General features: G+C 41.3%; 1 protein-coding gene across 1 annotated transcript in view; it reads right to left on the reverse strand.

Annotated features, from left to right (window-relative positions):
• Positions 1–12,786: 12,786 nt before the first annotated feature.
• SYPL1 (synaptophysin like 1) overlaps positions 12,787–19,611 on the reverse strand; it is a 103,879-nt gene continuing 97,054 nt past the window's right edge. Inside the window, exon 5 of the mRNA XM_073619655.1 lies at positions 12,787–13,414. Coding sequence (XP_073475756.1) covers positions 13,289–13,414 — 126 coding nt within the window. The 3' untranslated portion in view covers positions 12,787–13,288. The remainder of the gene's footprint in view (positions 13,415–19,611) is intronic.

The raw sequence follows: 19,611 nt of genomic DNA on the forward strand, positions 1-19,611 counted from the left end.
CCCCTGAGGGACTCCACGCTGCCACTCTCTGAAACCAGAGAGGGTGACAGAGGGACAGATGTGGAGGTCTTCACTGCCGGCCTGTGACATGGCTCTGGCTGACTTGTGCCCTAGTTGCGAAGTCTTGGTTTTTGAGGCTGAAAGCTCAGTCGACCGGCACCTGAGGGAATAACGTCCAACCTGGTGCAGGATGGAACTACCTGAACTCGAATGACCTAGAGGAGAAATGACAAACAGACAACGTCAAGTGGCTTAATTACATGGCATTAGGAGGTGAATGAGTGGCCGGGTCATGCGACTTTGAGATGCGTTTATAGCGACTGCAAGGGAAACCTTATCGGGAAGCGAACGATGGTTAAACTAACAAATTTGAAACCATGGATGGAATTCAAAGGGAAACGGCTTTGAGGGCAGTTGGTCTGAAGCTATGTGGGCCGATGTGTCTTGTTGTGACTGGACATAGGGTGAGCTGTACTGAGTGGTGTCAGTCAATGATGTGACAAATCGTACAGTGATCTGAATTTAAAAGTGACCATTGCGTCACTGAGGCAACCGACATTGAACAACAGTAGAGCATATGGTGGGATAAAAGAAACTAAAACTGCACGAATGACCCAAAACGAAGCGACTGCCGAACCTAAGGAGAACATGACAGACAATATATAAATAAGACCACTGAATGATTGAAGTAATGGTGAAAAGAATCGGGGTGCTGTAACTGTGACTTGACAGTGAACCGAACGGTGGAATATGGGATGAAGTGAGGGCGAAATGAAATGAGCGAAATTAGGCTTACACGAATCGGAGTGCTGCTAAAGCGTCTGGGCTCGGATTGGCGTGTGGGGTATATGAAATGAAATGACCGAAATGATTGCCATGACAGAGGTACGAATCGGTGTGTCACGATAGCTACTGACAGCGAACCTGTCTGTGGCACAGGAAATAACCATGGTTAACACGAGTCGACGTGAATTAGTGTGTCGTAGACACGACTGAGTTCGAACCGGAGTGAAGGGTATGCGAAATGTAACTAATGAAATGTTTGCCATGACAGTGGCACGAATCAATGTGCCGCAATTTGCGACCGATAACGAACTGGACTATGGAGCATTGAATTTTATGAGACAGAATGACTAGAATGAGCAGACACGAATCGGTGCCTCGCAGATGCAATTGGTTTAAATCGGAGTGAAGGGTATGCGAAATGTAACAAATGAAATGATTTGCCATGACAGAGGCACGAATTGGTGTGCTGCGATTTGCGGGTGATAACGAACCGGACTGCGGAGCATGGAATGCATGAGACAGAATGACTAGAACGAGTCAACACAAATTGATGCGTCGCAGATGCGACTGGGTTCAAATCGGAGTGACGGGTATATAAAATGAATGGAATGATTGCCACAACAGAAACACGAATCGGTGTGCCGCAGTTGCGACTGACAGCGAACCGGACTGTGGTGCATGGAACTGTATGAGACGGAATGACTAGAAGGAGCCGACGTGAATCTGTGCGTCGCAGATGTAATTGGCTTGAATCAGAGTGAAGGGTATGCGAAATGTAACAAATGAAATGATTTGCCATGACAGAGGCACGAATCGGTGTGCCGCGATTTGCGACTGATAACGAACTGGACTATGGTGCATGGAATACATGAGACGGAATGACTAGAACGAGTCAACACGAATCGGTGTGTCACAGATGCGACTGGTTTTGAATCGGAGTGACGGGTATATGTGAGGAATGGAATGATTGCCACGACAGAAACACGAATTGGTGTGCCGCAGTTGCAACTGACAACGAACCGGACTGTGTTGCATGGAACTGTATGAGACGGAATGACTGGAAGGAGCCGACACGAATCTGTGCGTGGCAGATTCGACTGGATTCGAATCAGGGTGAAGGGTATGCGAAATGTAATAAATGAAATGATTTGCCATGACAGAGGCACAAATCGTGTGCTGAAATTTGCGACTGATAACGAACCGGATTGTAGAGCATAGAATGCACGAGACGGGATGACTAGAAAGAGTCGTCACGAATCGGTGTGTCGCAGATGCGACTGGATTAGAATTGGAGTGATGGGTATATGAGACGAATGGAATGATTGCCATGACAGAAACTGGAATCGGTATGCCGAAATTGGGACCGACAATGAACTGGACTGTGGAGCATGGAATGCACGAGACGGGATGACTAGAATGAGTCGACACGAATCGGTGTGTCCTAACTGTGACTGACAGTGAACCAAACTGTAGAATATGGAATGAAACGAGCGAAATGAAGCCGACACGAATCGGAGTGCTGCTAAAGCGACTGGACTCGGATTGGCGTGTGAGGTATATGAAATGAGCAAAATGATTGCCATGACAGAGGCACGAATCGGTGTGTCGTGATGACAGCGAACCTGTCTGTAGAACAGGAAATAATAATGGTCAACACGAGTCGACATGAATTAGTGGGGCGCAGATGCGACTGGGTTTGAATCGGAGTGAAGGGTATGCGAAATATAACAAATGAAATGATTTGCCATGACAGAGACACAAATCGGTGTGCCACAATTTGCGGCTGATAACGAACCAGACTGTGGAGCGTGGAATGCATGAGACGGAATGACTAGCACGAGTCGACACGAATCGGTGTGTCGCATATGCGACTGGATTTGAATCAGAGTGACAGGTATATGAGACGAATGGAATGATTGCCACGACAGAAACACGAATCAGTGTGCCGTAATTACAACTGATAACGAATCGGACTGTGGAGCATGGAATGAAATGAGAGGAGAGGAGATGGAATGACTAGAACGAGCCGACAGGAATTGATGCGTCGCAGATGCGACTGGATTCAGATCAGAGTGAAGGGAATGCGAAGTAACTACGGATGCCATGACAGAGACTCGAATCAGTGTGCCGTGATTGCGACTGACAGCGAACCGGATTGCGGAGCATGGCATGAAATGACATGACAAAGCTGATGCGACTGGATTTGGACCACAGGGTAATGGGAACTAAAATGACAGAGTGTTTTTTAAGTGAAATGGGCCAACTATGTGGCGTGTAACAAGGTACGAGAATGTACGAATGAAACCGATGAAGAACGGCTCGGTGTTTGTGCTCACAACTGAGCCACGAGCTTGTAGTTTTGCACGAGGCTAAATAAGGCTGCATACGGAGACTTAACTAATGACTCGTAAGTTCCGTAGCAGGGTTTCGGTGATACGGGGTCCCTGGCAAACAATGATGCGTGAAATGAATAAATGATATACGAATCCTATCTACGAATGTTGAGCAAGACTCGATCTACGAAAAACCACAAACGTAGAACCGAAAGCCTCTGAAAGTTCGGACACGCAACTCACGAACACAGAGTGAGTTGGAACAGTTGGCCTAACGAACTGACAAAGACCACAGATGAGTGGGCTGCTTAAATATCCCCCGGACTCCTCCCATAAATTCAGGCCACCATACTGGCCTTCTTTATACATACACATTATATATATACACACACATATACACACACACACACACACACAGGGCAAAATTATACATGCAACACTTTTGTGTTTGCCCCTATTTATCATGAGTTGAACTTAAAGATCTATGACTTTTTCTATGTACACAAACGGCCTATTTCTCTCAAATATTGTTCACAAATCTGTCTAAATCTGTGTTAGTGAGCACTTCTCCTTTGCCGAGATAATCCATCCACCTTACGTGTGTGGCATATCCAGATGCTGATTAGACAGCACGATTATTGCACAGGTGTGCCTTAGGCTGGCCACAATAAAAGGCCACTCTAAAATGTGCAGTTTTATCACACAGCACAATGCCCCAAATGTCACAAGTTTTGTGGGAGTGTGCAATTGGGATGCCCACTGCAGGAATGTCCACCAGAGCTGTTGCCCTTGAATTGAATGTTCATTTCTCTACCATAAGCCGTCTCCAAAAGCATTTCAGAGAATTTTGCAGTACATCCAACCGGCCTCACAACCGCAGACCACACCAGCCCAGGACCTCCACATCCAGCATCTTCACTTCCAAGATCGTCTGAGACCAGCCACCCAGACAGCTGCTGCAACAATTGGTTTGCATAACCAAAGAATTTCTGCACAATCTGTCAGTAACCGTCTCAGGGAAGCTCATCTGCATGCTCGTCATCCTCATCGGAGTCTCGACCTGACTGCAGGTTGTCTTAACCGACTTGAGAGGGCAAATGCTCACATTCAATGGTGTCTGGCACTTTGGAGAGGTGTTCTCTTCACGGATGAATCCCGGTTTTCACTGTACTGGGCAGATGGCAGACAGCGTGTATGGTGTCGTGTGGGTGAGCAGTTTGCTGATGTCAACGTTGTGGATCGAGTGGCCCATGGTGGTGGTGGGGTTATGGTATGGGCAGACATTTGCTATGGACAATGAACACAGGTGCATTTTATTGATGGCATTTTGAATGCACAGAGTCACAGTGACGAGATCCTGAGGCCCATTGTTGTGCCATTCATCCACGACCATCACCTCATGTTGCAGGATGATAATGCACAGCCCCATGATGCAAGGATCTGTACACAATTCCAGGAAGCTGAAAACATCCCAGTTCTTGCATGGCCAGCATACTCCCCGGACTCGTCACCCATTGAGCATGTTTGTTCTGGATCGGCATACACGACAGCGTGTTCCAGGTCCTACCAATATCCAGCAACTTCGCACAGCCATTGAAGAGACCAACATTCCACAGGCCACAATCAACAACCTGATCAACTCTATGCAAAGGAGATGCGCTGCACTGCGTGAGGCAAATGGTGGTCACACCAGATACTGACTGGTTTTCTGACCCCCCCCCCCCAATAATTATGCTGTCTAATCAGCATCTGGATATGCCACACCTGTGAGGCGGATGGATTATCTCAGCAAAGGAGAAGTGCTCACTAACACAGATTTGTGGACAATATTTAAGAGAAATAAGCCTTTGGTGTACATAGAAAAAAAAGTCATAGATCTTTAAGTTCAGCTCATGATAAATATGGGCAAACACAAAATTTTATAATTTTGCTCAGAGTATATATATTTCTTTTTTAAGCAGAGACCCTAGAGAATAAAAGGGCGATCGTTGCAATATTTTATGCCACACTGTATTTGCACAGCAGTCTTTTAAAAATGCAATTTTTTTTCAATTAAAAAACAAAACAAAAAAACAGTAAAGTTAGCCCAATTATTTTGTATAATGTGAAAGATGTTACGCCAAGCAAATGAAACATGAAACATTTTAAAACTGCTGTCCGTTAGGCAACTTTTTTTTTTTTTTTTTTTTAAATACAGGTTAGACACTGTCTTTAAGAAAAAAAAAACCCATCCCTCTAAGCCCAAGAAGCGGAAGTGACACCAGATGTTGCTCCGGTCTTGTGGCGAATCCACTGCTGGGAGCAATTTTATCTGAAAGAGAATTGCCTACATTACAATGGGGTTCCAGGGTTAGGGTAGCTAGCTGCTGCCATAACAACGGCATTGAACGTCAAAGTAATGGCATAAATGTACTGTGGGCGCTCGTCCCATGGTTAACTATGCAACCACTCTCTCTCCTGGGGATCTATGTAGCCTCCACTCAAAAGAGAAGGAATAGAACAGTGTTTTTATCGTTAGAACACAAATTTGCTTTATTAAAAAGCTGTAAACCCAATTCATGAAATCTGACCTAAGCACATATATCTGCAGTTAAAATAAGAGCGAATGGTGGGACTTTATATGAAGCACACAGCAGCAATAAAGGAAGTCAAGTGACTAGGAAAATTTTTTTATTTATATTGTATAATACTATGTAAAACATTTTGGGCATACAGCCTCTAGAAAACATTTGATCATTTTCAACATAAGTTACATAGTTATCCGCAATCACAGAAGACACAACATGTAATGAAAGTTAAACAAGCACTGAAGAAGGGAATTAACATGGTTAATATGATAATTGATTAAAAACAAAAATTGAACCATAAGAAGTATAGGTTGATCCATGGTAAGATGATAGTGGAGGGCTCGATGCGTTTCGAGGCCTTGTAGCCATTCTTCAGGAGCATAAACCATGGGAAATATCTGAAACAAAATGTATAATTTCTAGATAGTCTCAAAAAATCATTAAGAAATGGGGGTAAAAACAAAACACACAAAAAGAAAACAAAGGATAGTTTTAAAGAGAATATATGGGGAACATTGTACAAGGTTGCTTGTCTCTGGATCATTCACATGTCCATGGATCTTGACTTCCATCTGTTACCATCAGGTACTTATCCACCTCCACTCTTCACTTTTTTTCTATCAGTCTATGTGCTCTTTTTTCCTTTTTACCCTTGGCTGTCGTTTTCAGCTTTTTTTTTCCCCTTTTCACTCCCATTCCTTTTCACTCACTTTTTTCTTATCTTTCCATTCACTCACATAATTATTTGACCATACTCTCTACTCTTACACGTAGTTATAATCCTAAACACATTGTACACATTTTTGTCACCCTGGTCCCCCATTGGGGTCTTCACCTCAACTTCCTACTAGGGTTTTCATTCATACTCACAGCCTAGGATCTGTCTCTGCTGGTTGTTCCCACCCTTCCAGCCTCCAGGGCACGCCGGAGATGGGACTCTGCGGTGTATGGGCGACTCGTGATGCCCCATTGCCGATGCAGATGTAAGTTGGACAAGCGACCATGTACAATGCTCCCCATATATTCTTCTCTTTAAAACTCTTCTTGTTTTCTTTTTACCCCCATTTCTTTATTAATTTTTTGAGACTATCTAGAAATTATGCGAAATGCATCGAGCCCTCTACTCCCACTATCATCTTACCATGGAGCAACCTATACTCCAGGGATCCTCAAACTACGGCCCTTCAGCTGTTGAACTACACATCCCATGAGGCATTGTAAAACTCTGACATTCACAGACATGACTAGGCATGATGGGAATTGTAGTTCCTGAACAACTGGAGGGCCATAGTTTGAAGACCCCTGCTATACTCCTTATGGTTCAATTTTTGTTTTTAATCAATCATATTAACCATGTCAATTCCCTTCTTCGGTGCTTGTTTAACTTTCATTACATGTTGTGTCTACTGTGATTGCGGATTACTATGTAACTTATGTTGAAAATTATCAAAATGTTTCCAGAGGCTGTATGCCCAAAATGTTTTACATAGTATTATTCAATATAAACATTTTTTCCTAGTCACTTGACTTCTTTTATTGCTGCTGTGTGCTTCATATAAAGTCCCACCATTCACTCTTATTTTCAACTAATGATAGGGATGGAGGCAGTTATCCCTTTGGTTCCTGCTTCATTTAAAGTCCCAAAACCTCCTTTTCTCCTATTTAATATATCTGCAGTGTTTTCTTATCTCTCTCTAAAGCACAAAGTCCCATGTGTTTCTGCTACTCTATTCTTCTGTTATCAGCATAACTTCTGACAAGTTCTCTGACAACCAAGATAAAACCAGCCTGAAATTTGTGTTGGGTGAGTGCTATAAATAGATTAGCAGAGAGCTGGTCTATTCACAGCACATTCTTTCCTTCCTCTGCCTATGTGGAGTGGGGGTGTGTGCCTTTCCTCCAATCAGCTGTCACACAGTGTATTCCAATCCTACTTTCCCAGTGCTGAACAGGAAGAGAAAATCTCTAACACGATGTGCACATTCTAAAGCATATAGCAAGCGGAGTTTGGGGTCCTTGCTATATCCTCCTAGCCATGCTGTATACAGTCTAAGTACACCAGCTGGATTTCCCACACCAGGACGAAATACAAGCAGCTTTTTGCTTGCCTTGCGGTAAGCACAATATTTGTGTGGTGGCGGATCACTGAGTGTGGTGGCTCTCTCATCTTCGCCACTGAGTTTGGTTGTGTTTATTCAAGGGTTTCTCTCTTGCTGTATTTTAATTCACTTATGTAAGTTTTCTACCTTCTTTCATTAAATCATCTTACCAGAATTACACTATGGCCAGTTTCTTTTTATTTACATGCCTGTGAGACGAGAGTTTGGGGTCCTTGCTATATCCTCCTAGCCACGCTGTATGCAGTCAAAGTACACCAGCTGGATTTCCCATATCGGGACAGAATATAGGCTATTTTTGCTTGCCTTGCGGTAAGCGCAATATTTGTGTGGTGGCAGATCACGGAGTGTGGTGTCTCTTTCATCTTTACCACCGAGTTTGGTTGTGTCTACTCAAGGGTTTCTCTCTTGGACTCATTTTGGTTAATCATTTCATACAAGGATTCCCATCCACTAGACATGGACATTACTTTTTGATTTATAGATATATGTATGGACTTATATTTTTTTGATCATCGCAATGCTTTATACACGCACATATATAATTTTTACAGAAGTTTTCAAGATTATTTCATGTCTCACTAATATTTAGCGCGGTTATTTCTTTTTTCTATAGCAAGCGGAAGACAGCAGATATGCATGTAAACCTTATGTAGGGAGATTGGTTTCATCTCAGTGTATCAGCTGAGGCTGTTCACTTCATATGTGAGGGTTTACATCCACTTTACAAATATGTACACTAACAAGATAAGTGCACTCAGACAGCAGTGCACCACTTTAAACACTTGCCAAAATATCTTGGTACAATGTACTTTTAAGGCTAACTTCCGGGTAGACATAAGGCAATCATAGGGCCGGCCCTGACAGGTTTCATCATGCCCTCGCAACTATCAGAGTTTTAAAAAAGTTTTACATTTGGAAAAGTGGGATAAGTTTCCACCTGAATTGCCTGGCAAGATAGGAATTTGAGTTGGTAGCAATGTACTGTAGAGAATAAACATTACTTTGGTCCACAATTTATAGAGGCCTTCAGTGAAAAACAGCTTGAAAAGACAAGGGGCATTGTTAAGTTGGCTGTTTCCACCTGCACCCCAGGCTGGGCTATGAATGGGTGGATAAGGGGTGCTACAGCATCTGGGGGCAGCCAATTGGGGATTGCAAGCACCTCTGGAAGGCTACCACGCACTCTACAGGCTTGTGCTCAAATTCATGGTTGCTGCGGTTACAGTACTAGCCACCCCACCAGCTTGTACTGCACTGTCCGAGCTAGCTGTCAGGATGCCGCTTTCTACAGGTTCATATTCTGAGCCCAATAAGTGAGGCTTCCCCTTCGCAGTGATCGGGGCTGATCCTGCCAGCACTGCATTTTTGGGGACTCTAGTATAGTGCTGACCATGACCTGGATACTGACCCACAAAGACACAAGATTAGGAATAATGGTAATCAGCGACATAGTGTGACTGATAGTGTAACAGCCAAACTTTAGAGAAGAGAGGGCTTGTCTTGTCAATCAGGGACTGGTGCTGAAACCATGTGACATTGCTAGTGACACTAATACAGTACTAATGACACTGACTGGGTGACAGGGGTTAACTGATTTTACTCAGCGACTGGCTGGCTTTTCTTCCCGATTTCAGCTTTGAACGGTAAGTGAGATCAGGGAGCAGAATCAGCTAGATCTGGGCTGTGTGTTTAACACACTGATATCTGTGTTGTGGTTGGTTGCAGTTATTGGCTGTGAGCCTTCTGACAAACTGGTGCTGTGTCCAACCACAGAACGAGCAGCAGGGGGCTTGTGTGTGCGCCTGTAAACCCAGACAGTCCACCACGATGTACGGGTAAACAGAGTCACTGGCCAGCAAAAAAAGTTAAACTGCTGGTTGGCAAGTGCTTAATTGCTCAAAACATTACCTGTGTCTAATCTGGTAACAACCATTTTAAAAAGAAAAAAAAACGAAAAGTGTTACTAAACCCACAACAGTAAAATCAGTGTTTATATACAGAAAAATATGATTGTTATACTTACTGTAAAACAGGTTAATCCTCTGCATTTTGTAAAAAGGCTGATCCTGTCTTCTCTGATCTTCCCCTTCTTCCACTGTCCCCAATCCATCCCCTGATAGGACAGAGCCATTGGAGTCACTCTGCACATGCTCAATATGGTGTGAATTGCTAGTGAGTATTTTTTCCCATGGGCGAGTACATGTGATCGGCCCAGGGCCAAATGGCACTGTCCAGACAGAGGGTTAGGGGTCCTGCAGCCTCATGATAGTCAGGGTAGAATGAGAACTTCTCCTACAAGCTTTAACCAGAAATGGATAGAAGTCACAAGACTGCTATATATTGCTGATGAGAAAAGGGTATTTAGCAGTTTCTATTTACCAAAATAACTGCATTTTCATGTTCTGTGTACTGTGGGACAACAGTTAGCGTGAATACAGGGTCCTGGCTTTAGTAACACTTTAAAAACCATCAAATTAAGACTTTTTTTTTTCTTAACTGCCAAACATGCATACATTTGAATCTTTGTACCAGCTTTATTTTGTGTTCTTCACAGGAACATTTTAGTAGCAATTTCATCAGATTTCTTTCAAAACAATACCCCATTAAGTTTTTGGCTACAGTAATGAACACAAACCCATAAGTACAAAGCATTTTAATATGGTGCAAGTTGGTACAGATAACTTTAAAGGAGTCATAACAAAAAAAAAAAAAAAAATCATACAAGAGCCTAAATAAAATTGTGAACATTGGTTTAACTTAAAGCACCACTCACGAGGGCAAAAATGCCGTATTTTAATAACTGCATTTAGTTCAATACACGTAATGAAAATATTTATATATGAATATTTTTTTTTATTTCATATGCCTTTACATTTACCCACAAACTAAGAAGTCAGGGAAAAACTACCAGATTCTTACAACAGCCATTAGTCTATTCAAATTGTTTAATTTTTTTTTAAAGATACCATAGCAACTGTTCCAGCAACCAAGATAGTATTATAATTCCTCTCCTGTGTCATGGTCACAGCTTGGTAAAAAATAAAATAAAACGATCTAAAAGGAATCTATATGCTATAAAATTACATGTATTAACAATATACGGTTATCAAAGTTAGTTTTTTTTCCCCATTAGATAGCTTTTACAATATTGGTGCTGTCAGGTAGTTGATGGTGTTGGACTTCCGTTTGTGAAATAAACTCAAATATCCTTCAAATGAGTAACTATGAACTTAACACGATCAGCCCCAATGAACAGGTATAACAACTTTCATTAAAACAACATGGAAATGATGCATAGCTGGCCTTGGTATAGTAAGATACAAAATACTTCCAAAAAAACAAAACAAAAAAAAAAAAAAAAACACCACGGGGAGGTGTGGTACAAGTTTACAGATACTGCAAAATACTGAATTGTTACAGATCATAGTTTAAAATAAACATGACTAGGCCTAAAACAGCTCACAAAATCAAGGGAGGGCTAGCAACCCGTGTTAAGCCGGGTATGCACCAGTAGATTTTTTTCGAATGAACATTTGTAAAAAAAATTCTCAGTACATTCAACAGCTTGACAAATGTCGTTCGAAATGTATTTAGTTTGCTTTTAGCATTCAGTTTTGGAGTGAATGGACTTTACAGAACAAAAAAAAAAACAAAAAAAAAACACACACATACACAATTAGAAATTAGTTCGAGAAAGAAAGATTTTCCATCTTGCTCCTTAAAATTTTTTTATTTGTCACTGTGGTCAAAAACAAACGATTTGACCACACAAACTACTAGAAAAATCTAACAAAAAACATACTTAAAAAAGAAAAAACACTTTGAAAGGTAATCTACTAGTGTATACCAAACTTTAGTCTTCAAACTAGTCTCTGTGGAGCCCCTTGGCTCCTAGGCTGTACATTTTTGCCCAAGTTGAGATTAAGCCCTGTACCTTTAAGAACCACCTCCATTATTCAACGGTCAGATGTCAGAGCCTATACCACCTGCAAATATTGTGGTATTGGCGGCTGAACGACGAGGGACATAGCAGGGCTTTATTTCAACTTGGGCAAAGGTAAAACCCCATTTACTATCTGGGCCTCCAAAAGAATTAATTGATGAGCTACCACAACATGCCAGCACTAACCATAGATATGTTTTAGGCCAGAAAAGGTTCACTGCAAAGGAAACCTGTACCAAGAGGCCATACAAGCTGTTGAATTGGCCTCACTACTTTGTGTTACTTATCTGGAACAAACATGCAGACCAGCAGTTCTGACTTCGCTTGCTGCATGCTTGTTCCAGGTTAGCATCTCAGAAATCCTAAATCCAGGAAACTGGCTTTTTCAGGAGATCAGCAGTAATAGCCTTCTTCTCTCTCGCTTTCTCAAACACAGTTTTCCTTTAAAGGGGAAGCCCCGAAAAAAAGTTACAGCAGTTTGGCAACTAGTTACTACTACAGTACTTAAAAAAGCCTTTATAAATCAAAAATCTGAAAGGAATTATTTACATTACAGGTGTAAGTTTTAGTGTTTCAAGTGTCACTTAGCATTCAAAAATGGGCTAGGGTTTTCTTTGTAGCCATGCTCCTTGAGAAAGCACATTAGTCAAGATGACATACCCCAAAAAAATTACACACACTGACAAGTTTGTTAGGTTAACCTAAAGTCCAGATCCTTGCATGTTCACTATTACGTATATAGTTTCATCCTATCATATGGAGAGATAGATATATATATATATATATATATATATATATATATATATATATATATAGATATATATATATATATATATATATATATATATATATATATATATATATATATATAGATATAGATATATATATCTATATCTATATATATATATATATATATATATATATATATTTTTAAAGGACAATCCACATCCATCAACAAAAATACTGTATTCTAGCAACTGTTTTTTGGTAATTAGATTTAGCAAGCCTATGTGTGTATATATATATATATATATATATATATATTTTTTCCTCTCTATTTACAGGCCTCAATTTAGATTTATTTCCACATTCTTATGCAGGACAGCTATCCTGTACGTGGGAGGGGTTTGATAAAAACACTACTAGAGGTGCTTGAGCAGTTGTAGCTTGGGTCAGCACCGACCGCTTCCCTCCAAATTTGGATCGAACCCAAGCCCATCAAATCTGAACTTGTCACTGCCAATTTTGCTAGGCAGCATGCCAGTTTGGAGAAAATGTAGATAAAACCAGGACATCTGAAGAAAAGGATTTGTATTTATATACTGAATACCAGCATTGTGGACATTAACCGTGTCATTATCAGTTACAAATTTTTTGGAGATGGTCATCTTTTAAGCAAAAAAAAAAAAAAAAAATGAGTGATAGCGTGCAGCTAACCTCATATTCACGAATGTAACACACAAAATTCCATTTTCATGTATTTAAAGACACCAAATTACAGGCAAAAAATAATAGATGACATCTGTGTTGGATCGTTTATTACTTTGATGAAGGTGGTGGGCCTTGTTCAGGGTTTGAAGTTGGTGGTGGAGTGTGCAGATTGGTTTCCTTGTAGACAAACCATGCATTGCCTGCCCACAAAATCAAATTCAGGAATCCAAAAGCCTAAAAATAAAACATCAAAAATTAAAAACCATACTGTTGGCAAACATACATCTACTGAAAAACATCCTCATTTGCAGAGCAACTTGAAAGGATCGCTGCCTTCTACTGCTCCTTTATAAGAGCAAAGCCACGGTCTCACTTTTTTCCTAGATTAAAATTGGATGACTAGGAGTCCTACCAGTTGAATTACTATGAAGCAATGGTTTCCTACCTGACTGACGTAAAAACACTAAATGGTGAAGTTTAATTAAAGTGGTTGAACACCTTCGGTCAAGTGTCAAGAATTAGGCCCAGATATTCAGGCTCTGTGCTGGTTCCAACGTCGATTTCTCCACATCGAGAACCCAGCCCAGACTTTCCAGCATACAAATTGTGAGGGACACATTTTGCCACAACAGATGCGCTGATCATTCTCTTAGCAACAGGTTGTCTAGATACCCTAGGATGAAAGCTGCTTAAACCCTTAACAAGCCCAGCAACATTTTTGTGAAAGTCCAAGGAGCTGTGGCTAGCCCAAAAGGCAGAGCCACAAACTGAAAGCGCCAGTCCACCACAAACCACAAGAATGTTTGATGTGCAGGAAAAATTAGAACATGGAGATGTAATGCAAGAAAGTATTCCTGCTGAGCGGTGCCACTACTGAATGAACCAACTCCATACGAAAATGTGAGAAACCCAAGAAACTTGTTTAGACCTTTCAGGTCCCAGAACAGACATGCATAACCGTTTTTCCTCCAATCTGCTCACGGTTCCAAAGAAGGGATCGACCGATCGGGACGGCCGAATATTGCTGGCCAATAAGCATTTTCCGAAAAATCTGTATCGGTCACAAACTAGACCAATATTGGTCTCCGCGGGCATCTTTTTGAGGCCCAGAAGCCTGCAGACCCAGTGCACAGAGGCACGCAGTACGTCATTACGCCTCCATGCATGGGGCCTAACTTTCTGAGTCCGACAGGCCTCCCTCACCACGCCACTCGGACGGACACGCCAGCCACCCACAGCAAGGTGCCAGGCCACTGAGGCCAGCCAGCGGACACCCACCCACAGCAAGGTACCACCAGCCACCCACTCACAGCAAGGTGAAAGCCAGCAGCCATTTTTAATTTTTTAAAAAAAAGTTTAAAATGTACAAAATATCGGCAGGAGAGGTGGCCGAAATATCGGTATCGTACCGGCACCGAAAAAACAATATCGGACGATCCCTATTCCAAACCAATCATCTTTCAGTCATTATAAAAGGAAAACAATTTTCATACCACACTCTAGAAACAACTAATACAAACCATAATTATAACAGGATTAAACATGACCAAAACAATGTGAAAGGTAAGTGATAAATTATAAGTCATATGTATAATGTCCATACACCGTTACCAGATGTCTCCAATCAGTGAAATATTCTTTAATAGTCCAAACAATATGATGTGAAACAAAGTGCCTTCTTTCACCATCCCCTAGGCAAACATCCTACTCACCAAACGTACATGACATCCATCACAGGTAGTCATAATAAGCATGTAAAGCAGAGATGTATCCTCCAAGGGAAGAGAAAACGGCCCATATAGATGCACACCCACTGGGCAAGGGTATGGTAAATTGCATATCAGGAAGAAAAGCTTCTCATAGGAGTAGTTTGTACATTTATTTGCATCGCAACTATAAAGTAACACTTACAATTTTGCCGATCAATGTCAGCTCATAAAACAAGCAAGAGTGCCGATCGCATTCCAAAGGATGGCGGAAGTGGTGTCACGTACTACCCAATCCAAAGCATTTTGTCAGTAAAGTCTGACATCATCAGGGGTCATGTGATCGGACCTGTCACTTCCTCCTTTTTTTACAACCGCCATAAAAGGATATCCAATCCTTGTTAATGGTTCAAAGACAAAGATAAAAACTACCATGACAATACACAATGCTTTAACCACTCGGCGCCTGCACTGTAGCAGTCTTTCGGCTGAATTGCTGGGAGGGCATCCCTGGACGTCCTCCTGTTTACTTGTTCGCCGCGCATTGGGGAAAATCTGTGTTCCTTGGCCACAGCCAATCACAGATCATGCTAAATGGCCAATCACAGCAGCCATTTAGCACTTGATCGGCATGTCCAATCAGAGATGATCTCAAATCTCAGAGACTACGTGCGAGGGAGAGCTTCTGTGCTGCAGCGTGAGTGAACACTAAATAAAACACAGTGCCCACAGTACCCATCTGTCCCCAGTGCCACCTGTCAGTGCCATCTGTCCCCAGTGCCACGTCAGTGTCACGTGTCATTGTCCTGGTGCTCCAGGGCTTTCAAAAGTGTAATAGGTAGTCAACAAGTTAGATGTGTAATTTATGCTCCTAGAACACCTGATGGTGTTCCCTGCATGTTGGGCCTCTGTATGTGGCTAGGCTGTGAAAAAGTCTCACACGTGGTATTGCCATACTTAGGAGTAGCAGAATGTATTTTGGGGCGTCGTTTGTGGCATACACATGCCATGTAAAAGAAATAACCTATTACAATGACAATTTTTGTGGAAAAAATATTTTGCAAAGAATTGTGGGGAAAAAAATGACATCAAAAACCTCACCATGCATCTTACTAAATACCTTGGAATGTCTACTTTCAAAAAGGGGTCATTTGAGGGGTATTTGTACATTCCTGGCTTGTTCGGGTCGCAAGAAATGATGCCACCAGTACATCAGGTGTGATCAATTTTTTATGATTTGCACCACAGTGTGTAGACTCTCTAACTTTCACACAGACCAAATAATATCCACTAATTTGGGCTATTTTTACCAAAGATATGTAGCAGTATAAATTGTGGCCAAAATTTATGAAGAAAAATTAATAAATTTGCTAAATTTTTATCACAGAAACTAAGAAAAACGTGTTTTTTTTTCAAAATTTGTGGTCTTTTTTTCATTTATAGCGCAAAAAATAAAAAACCCAGGAGGTAATCAAATACCACCAAAAGAAAGCTCTATTTGTTTGAAAAAAGGACAACAAATTCATTTGGGTACAGTATTACATGTCTGAGTAATTGTCATTCAAAGTGTGAGAGCACTGAAAGCTGAAAATTGGGCTGGGCAGGAGGGGGGTTTAAGTGCCCAGGAGGCAAGTGGTTAATAACTCATATTATAAAATAGATTTTTTAAAAGGATTAAAAAATTAATTTTAATAATGATTACATTTTGATAGTATAAAATAGTTTGAACTCCCTCTACGGGTAGGAACTAGATACCAACTACAAATCAATATTACTACATTACACTTCTAGTGGATCTATAATGGTACGATTAAATAGGATGATATAAACCACTATGTGGCTAATGGTTATTGAAAAATGGAACTACACCATCTTGTGGATTAAAAATGGTAATACACCAAAAAAATTGGTACCATAGATTAAGGAAAAAAACCATCACAATAATTGGAGATATAACAGTTCAAATCAATATCCACATTAATACCTGCAGTATTGAGAGTATTTAACCACTTAAGGACCAAGTCTATTTTTGACACTTGTTTACATGTTAACCGCTTCAACCCCGGAAGATTTTACCCCCTTCCTGACCAGAGCACTTTTTGCGATTCGGCACTGCGTCGCTTTAACCGACAATTGCACGGTCGTGCAACATTGCACCCAAACAAAATTGACGTCCTTTTTTCCCCACAAATAGAGCTTTCTTTTGGCGGTATTTGATCACCTCTGCAGTTTTTATTTTTTGCGCTATAAAAAAAAAAAAAACGCAATATCTTACTTTTTGCTACAATAAATATCCCCCAAAAATATTAAAAAAAAACCCCTATTTTTTTCCTCAGTTTAGGCAAATATGTATTCTTCTACATATTTTTGGTAAAAAAAATAAAAAAATAAAAAATCGCAATAAGCGTATATTGGTTTGTGCAAAAGTTATAGCGTCTACAAAATAGGGCATAGTTTTATGGTATTTTTATTTTTTATTTATTTATATTTACTAGTAATGGCAGCGATCTGCGATATTTATCGGGACTGCGACATTATGGCGGACACGTCGGACAATTTTGACACATTTTTGGGACCATTGGCATTTTTACAGCGATCAGTGTTATGAAAATGCATTGATATATTATTTTTTTTCCCCCAGACACCCTAGAGAATAAAATGGAGATTGTTGCAATACTTTGTCACACCGTATTTGCACAGCAGTACTACAAACTTAATTTTTTTGGAAAAAAAATACACTTTTTTGAATTAACCACTTAAGGACCGGAAGGATTTGCCCCCTTAATGACCAGGCCATTTTTTTGCAAAACGGCATTGCGTTGCTTTAACTGACAATTGCGTGGTCGTTCGACACTGTACCTAAACAAAATTTAGGTCTCTCTAGGACGTCCCCCCCCTCAAATAGAGCTTTCTTTTGGTGGTATTTGATCACCTCTGCGTTTTTTTATTTTTTGCGCTATGAAACAAACAACAAAAAAAAAAAAAAAAAAAAAAAATCGGAGTTACTTACCGGTAACGGTTCCAGAAGTCTTTCAGGACAGCACCATAGAGAGACCTTGGCTCCTCCCCTTCTGAGGAAACACCGCCTTCAAATTCTAGATTTAATCCTCACCGCTCCCCCCGGCCCCTCAGTTCTACAAGAGGCCCTACGGCTAGCTGGGGAGACACAAGAACACGTCATAATAACTTCTATCTTACCTGACGTTCTTCTGCGATGAACTCTTCAGAAATGTCCCTGAATTAGGGTGGGTATACGTGCTGTCCTGAAAGACTCCTGGAAAAGGACGTTACCGGTAAGTAACTCCGATTTTCCCATTTCTGTCTTTCAGGACAGCACCATAGAGAGGATGAGCGAGCACCTTACCTTAGGGTGGGACTACTGCCTGCAGAACCTTACGCCCAAAAGCCTGGTCTTTTGCTGACAGAAGGTCAAACCTGTAGTGTCTCAGGAACGTGTCGAATCTGGACCACGTTGCCGCTCTACAGATCTGTTCCGGAGACGCACCAGCCCACTCTGCCTGAGAGGTCGCCACTGCCCTGGTGGAATGTGTCCTAACACCCTTTGGGGCCTCTAAACCACTGACTACATACGCCTGGCTGATAGCTAACCTCAATCATCTGGCTATAGTGCGCCTAGAGGCTTTGCCTCCTTTTCTGGTTCCAGAGAACAAAAAGGCTTTTTTCTAAATGGTTTTGTATCCTCCAAGTACTGAAGGACACACCTTCTCACATCCAACTTATGAAAAATATGTTCCTGTTCCCTCACAGGATTTGAACAGAAGGTGGGCAAAACAATTTCCTGGCCTCTATAAAAACCCGAGGCCACTTTCGGCAAAAAAGCCAGAGCGGTTCTAAAAATTACCCGGTCCGGAAATATCGGAAAAAAGGGTGCCCTAATAGAAAGGGCTTCGAGTTCACGCACTCTCCTTGCCGTAGTGATTGCCACCAAAAACACAGTTTTGAGGGTAATCCATTTTAAAGTTCCTAACGGCTCAAAAGGTTCCCCCGTAAGCGCCTGTAGAACCAGAGAAAGATCCCACATTGGGAAGGGAGAGACCCTCAGTGGTCCCTGTCTACTCAATGCCTTAAAAAAAAAAAAAATCTAACTAACTATCCACGGATCTGTGGCTAGCTGTTTTTCTAGAAAAACGCTCAGAGCGGAAACTTGACCTTTCAGGGTGCCAAGGGCTAACCCCTTGTCTGCCCCTGATTGCAGAAACTCTAGGACCGCTATGTGTTGTAATATGTTGGCCAATTTATGTATAATATTGTATTGGAGTGCTGACCAGAAATTCAGTTGCATTGTCCAACTGAATTTTAACATAGCAAGGGAACAAGCTGAAGACTCTTTGATGTGTTAATCATATGCAAGTCTATTTGAACATTTCAAAGGGTATTCAGGTGGTATGTTAATCTAATCTAATTACATATATCTAAAGAGGACTTGTTGATGTTGATATGCGGGAATGTAGGTATTCCAAGGGCTCAAAAGGGTGTTCTGTTTATCTAATTAATATATCTAAAGGGGACTTGTTGATGTTGATAAGCGGGAGTGCAAATTGGGGTGGTTCACGGCTGTTCAAGTCCTAAATTGGAACGGCCAATCAAATTGCTCAGCCATTCAATATTTAGTGAATATAACACGGCATTCAGTCTATAGTAGGGGGAAGTGAGGCTTATCTGTGTATGCACACTCGGACCTAAGACATGGGGTTCTGAATTATA

This window comes from Aquarana catesbeiana, linkage group LG03 (assembly GCF_042186555.1).
Source record: "Aquarana catesbeiana isolate 2022-GZ linkage group LG03, ASM4218655v1, whole genome shotgun sequence".
Taxonomy (NCBI): domain Eukaryota; kingdom Metazoa; phylum Chordata; class Amphibia; order Anura; family Ranidae; genus Aquarana; species Aquarana catesbeiana.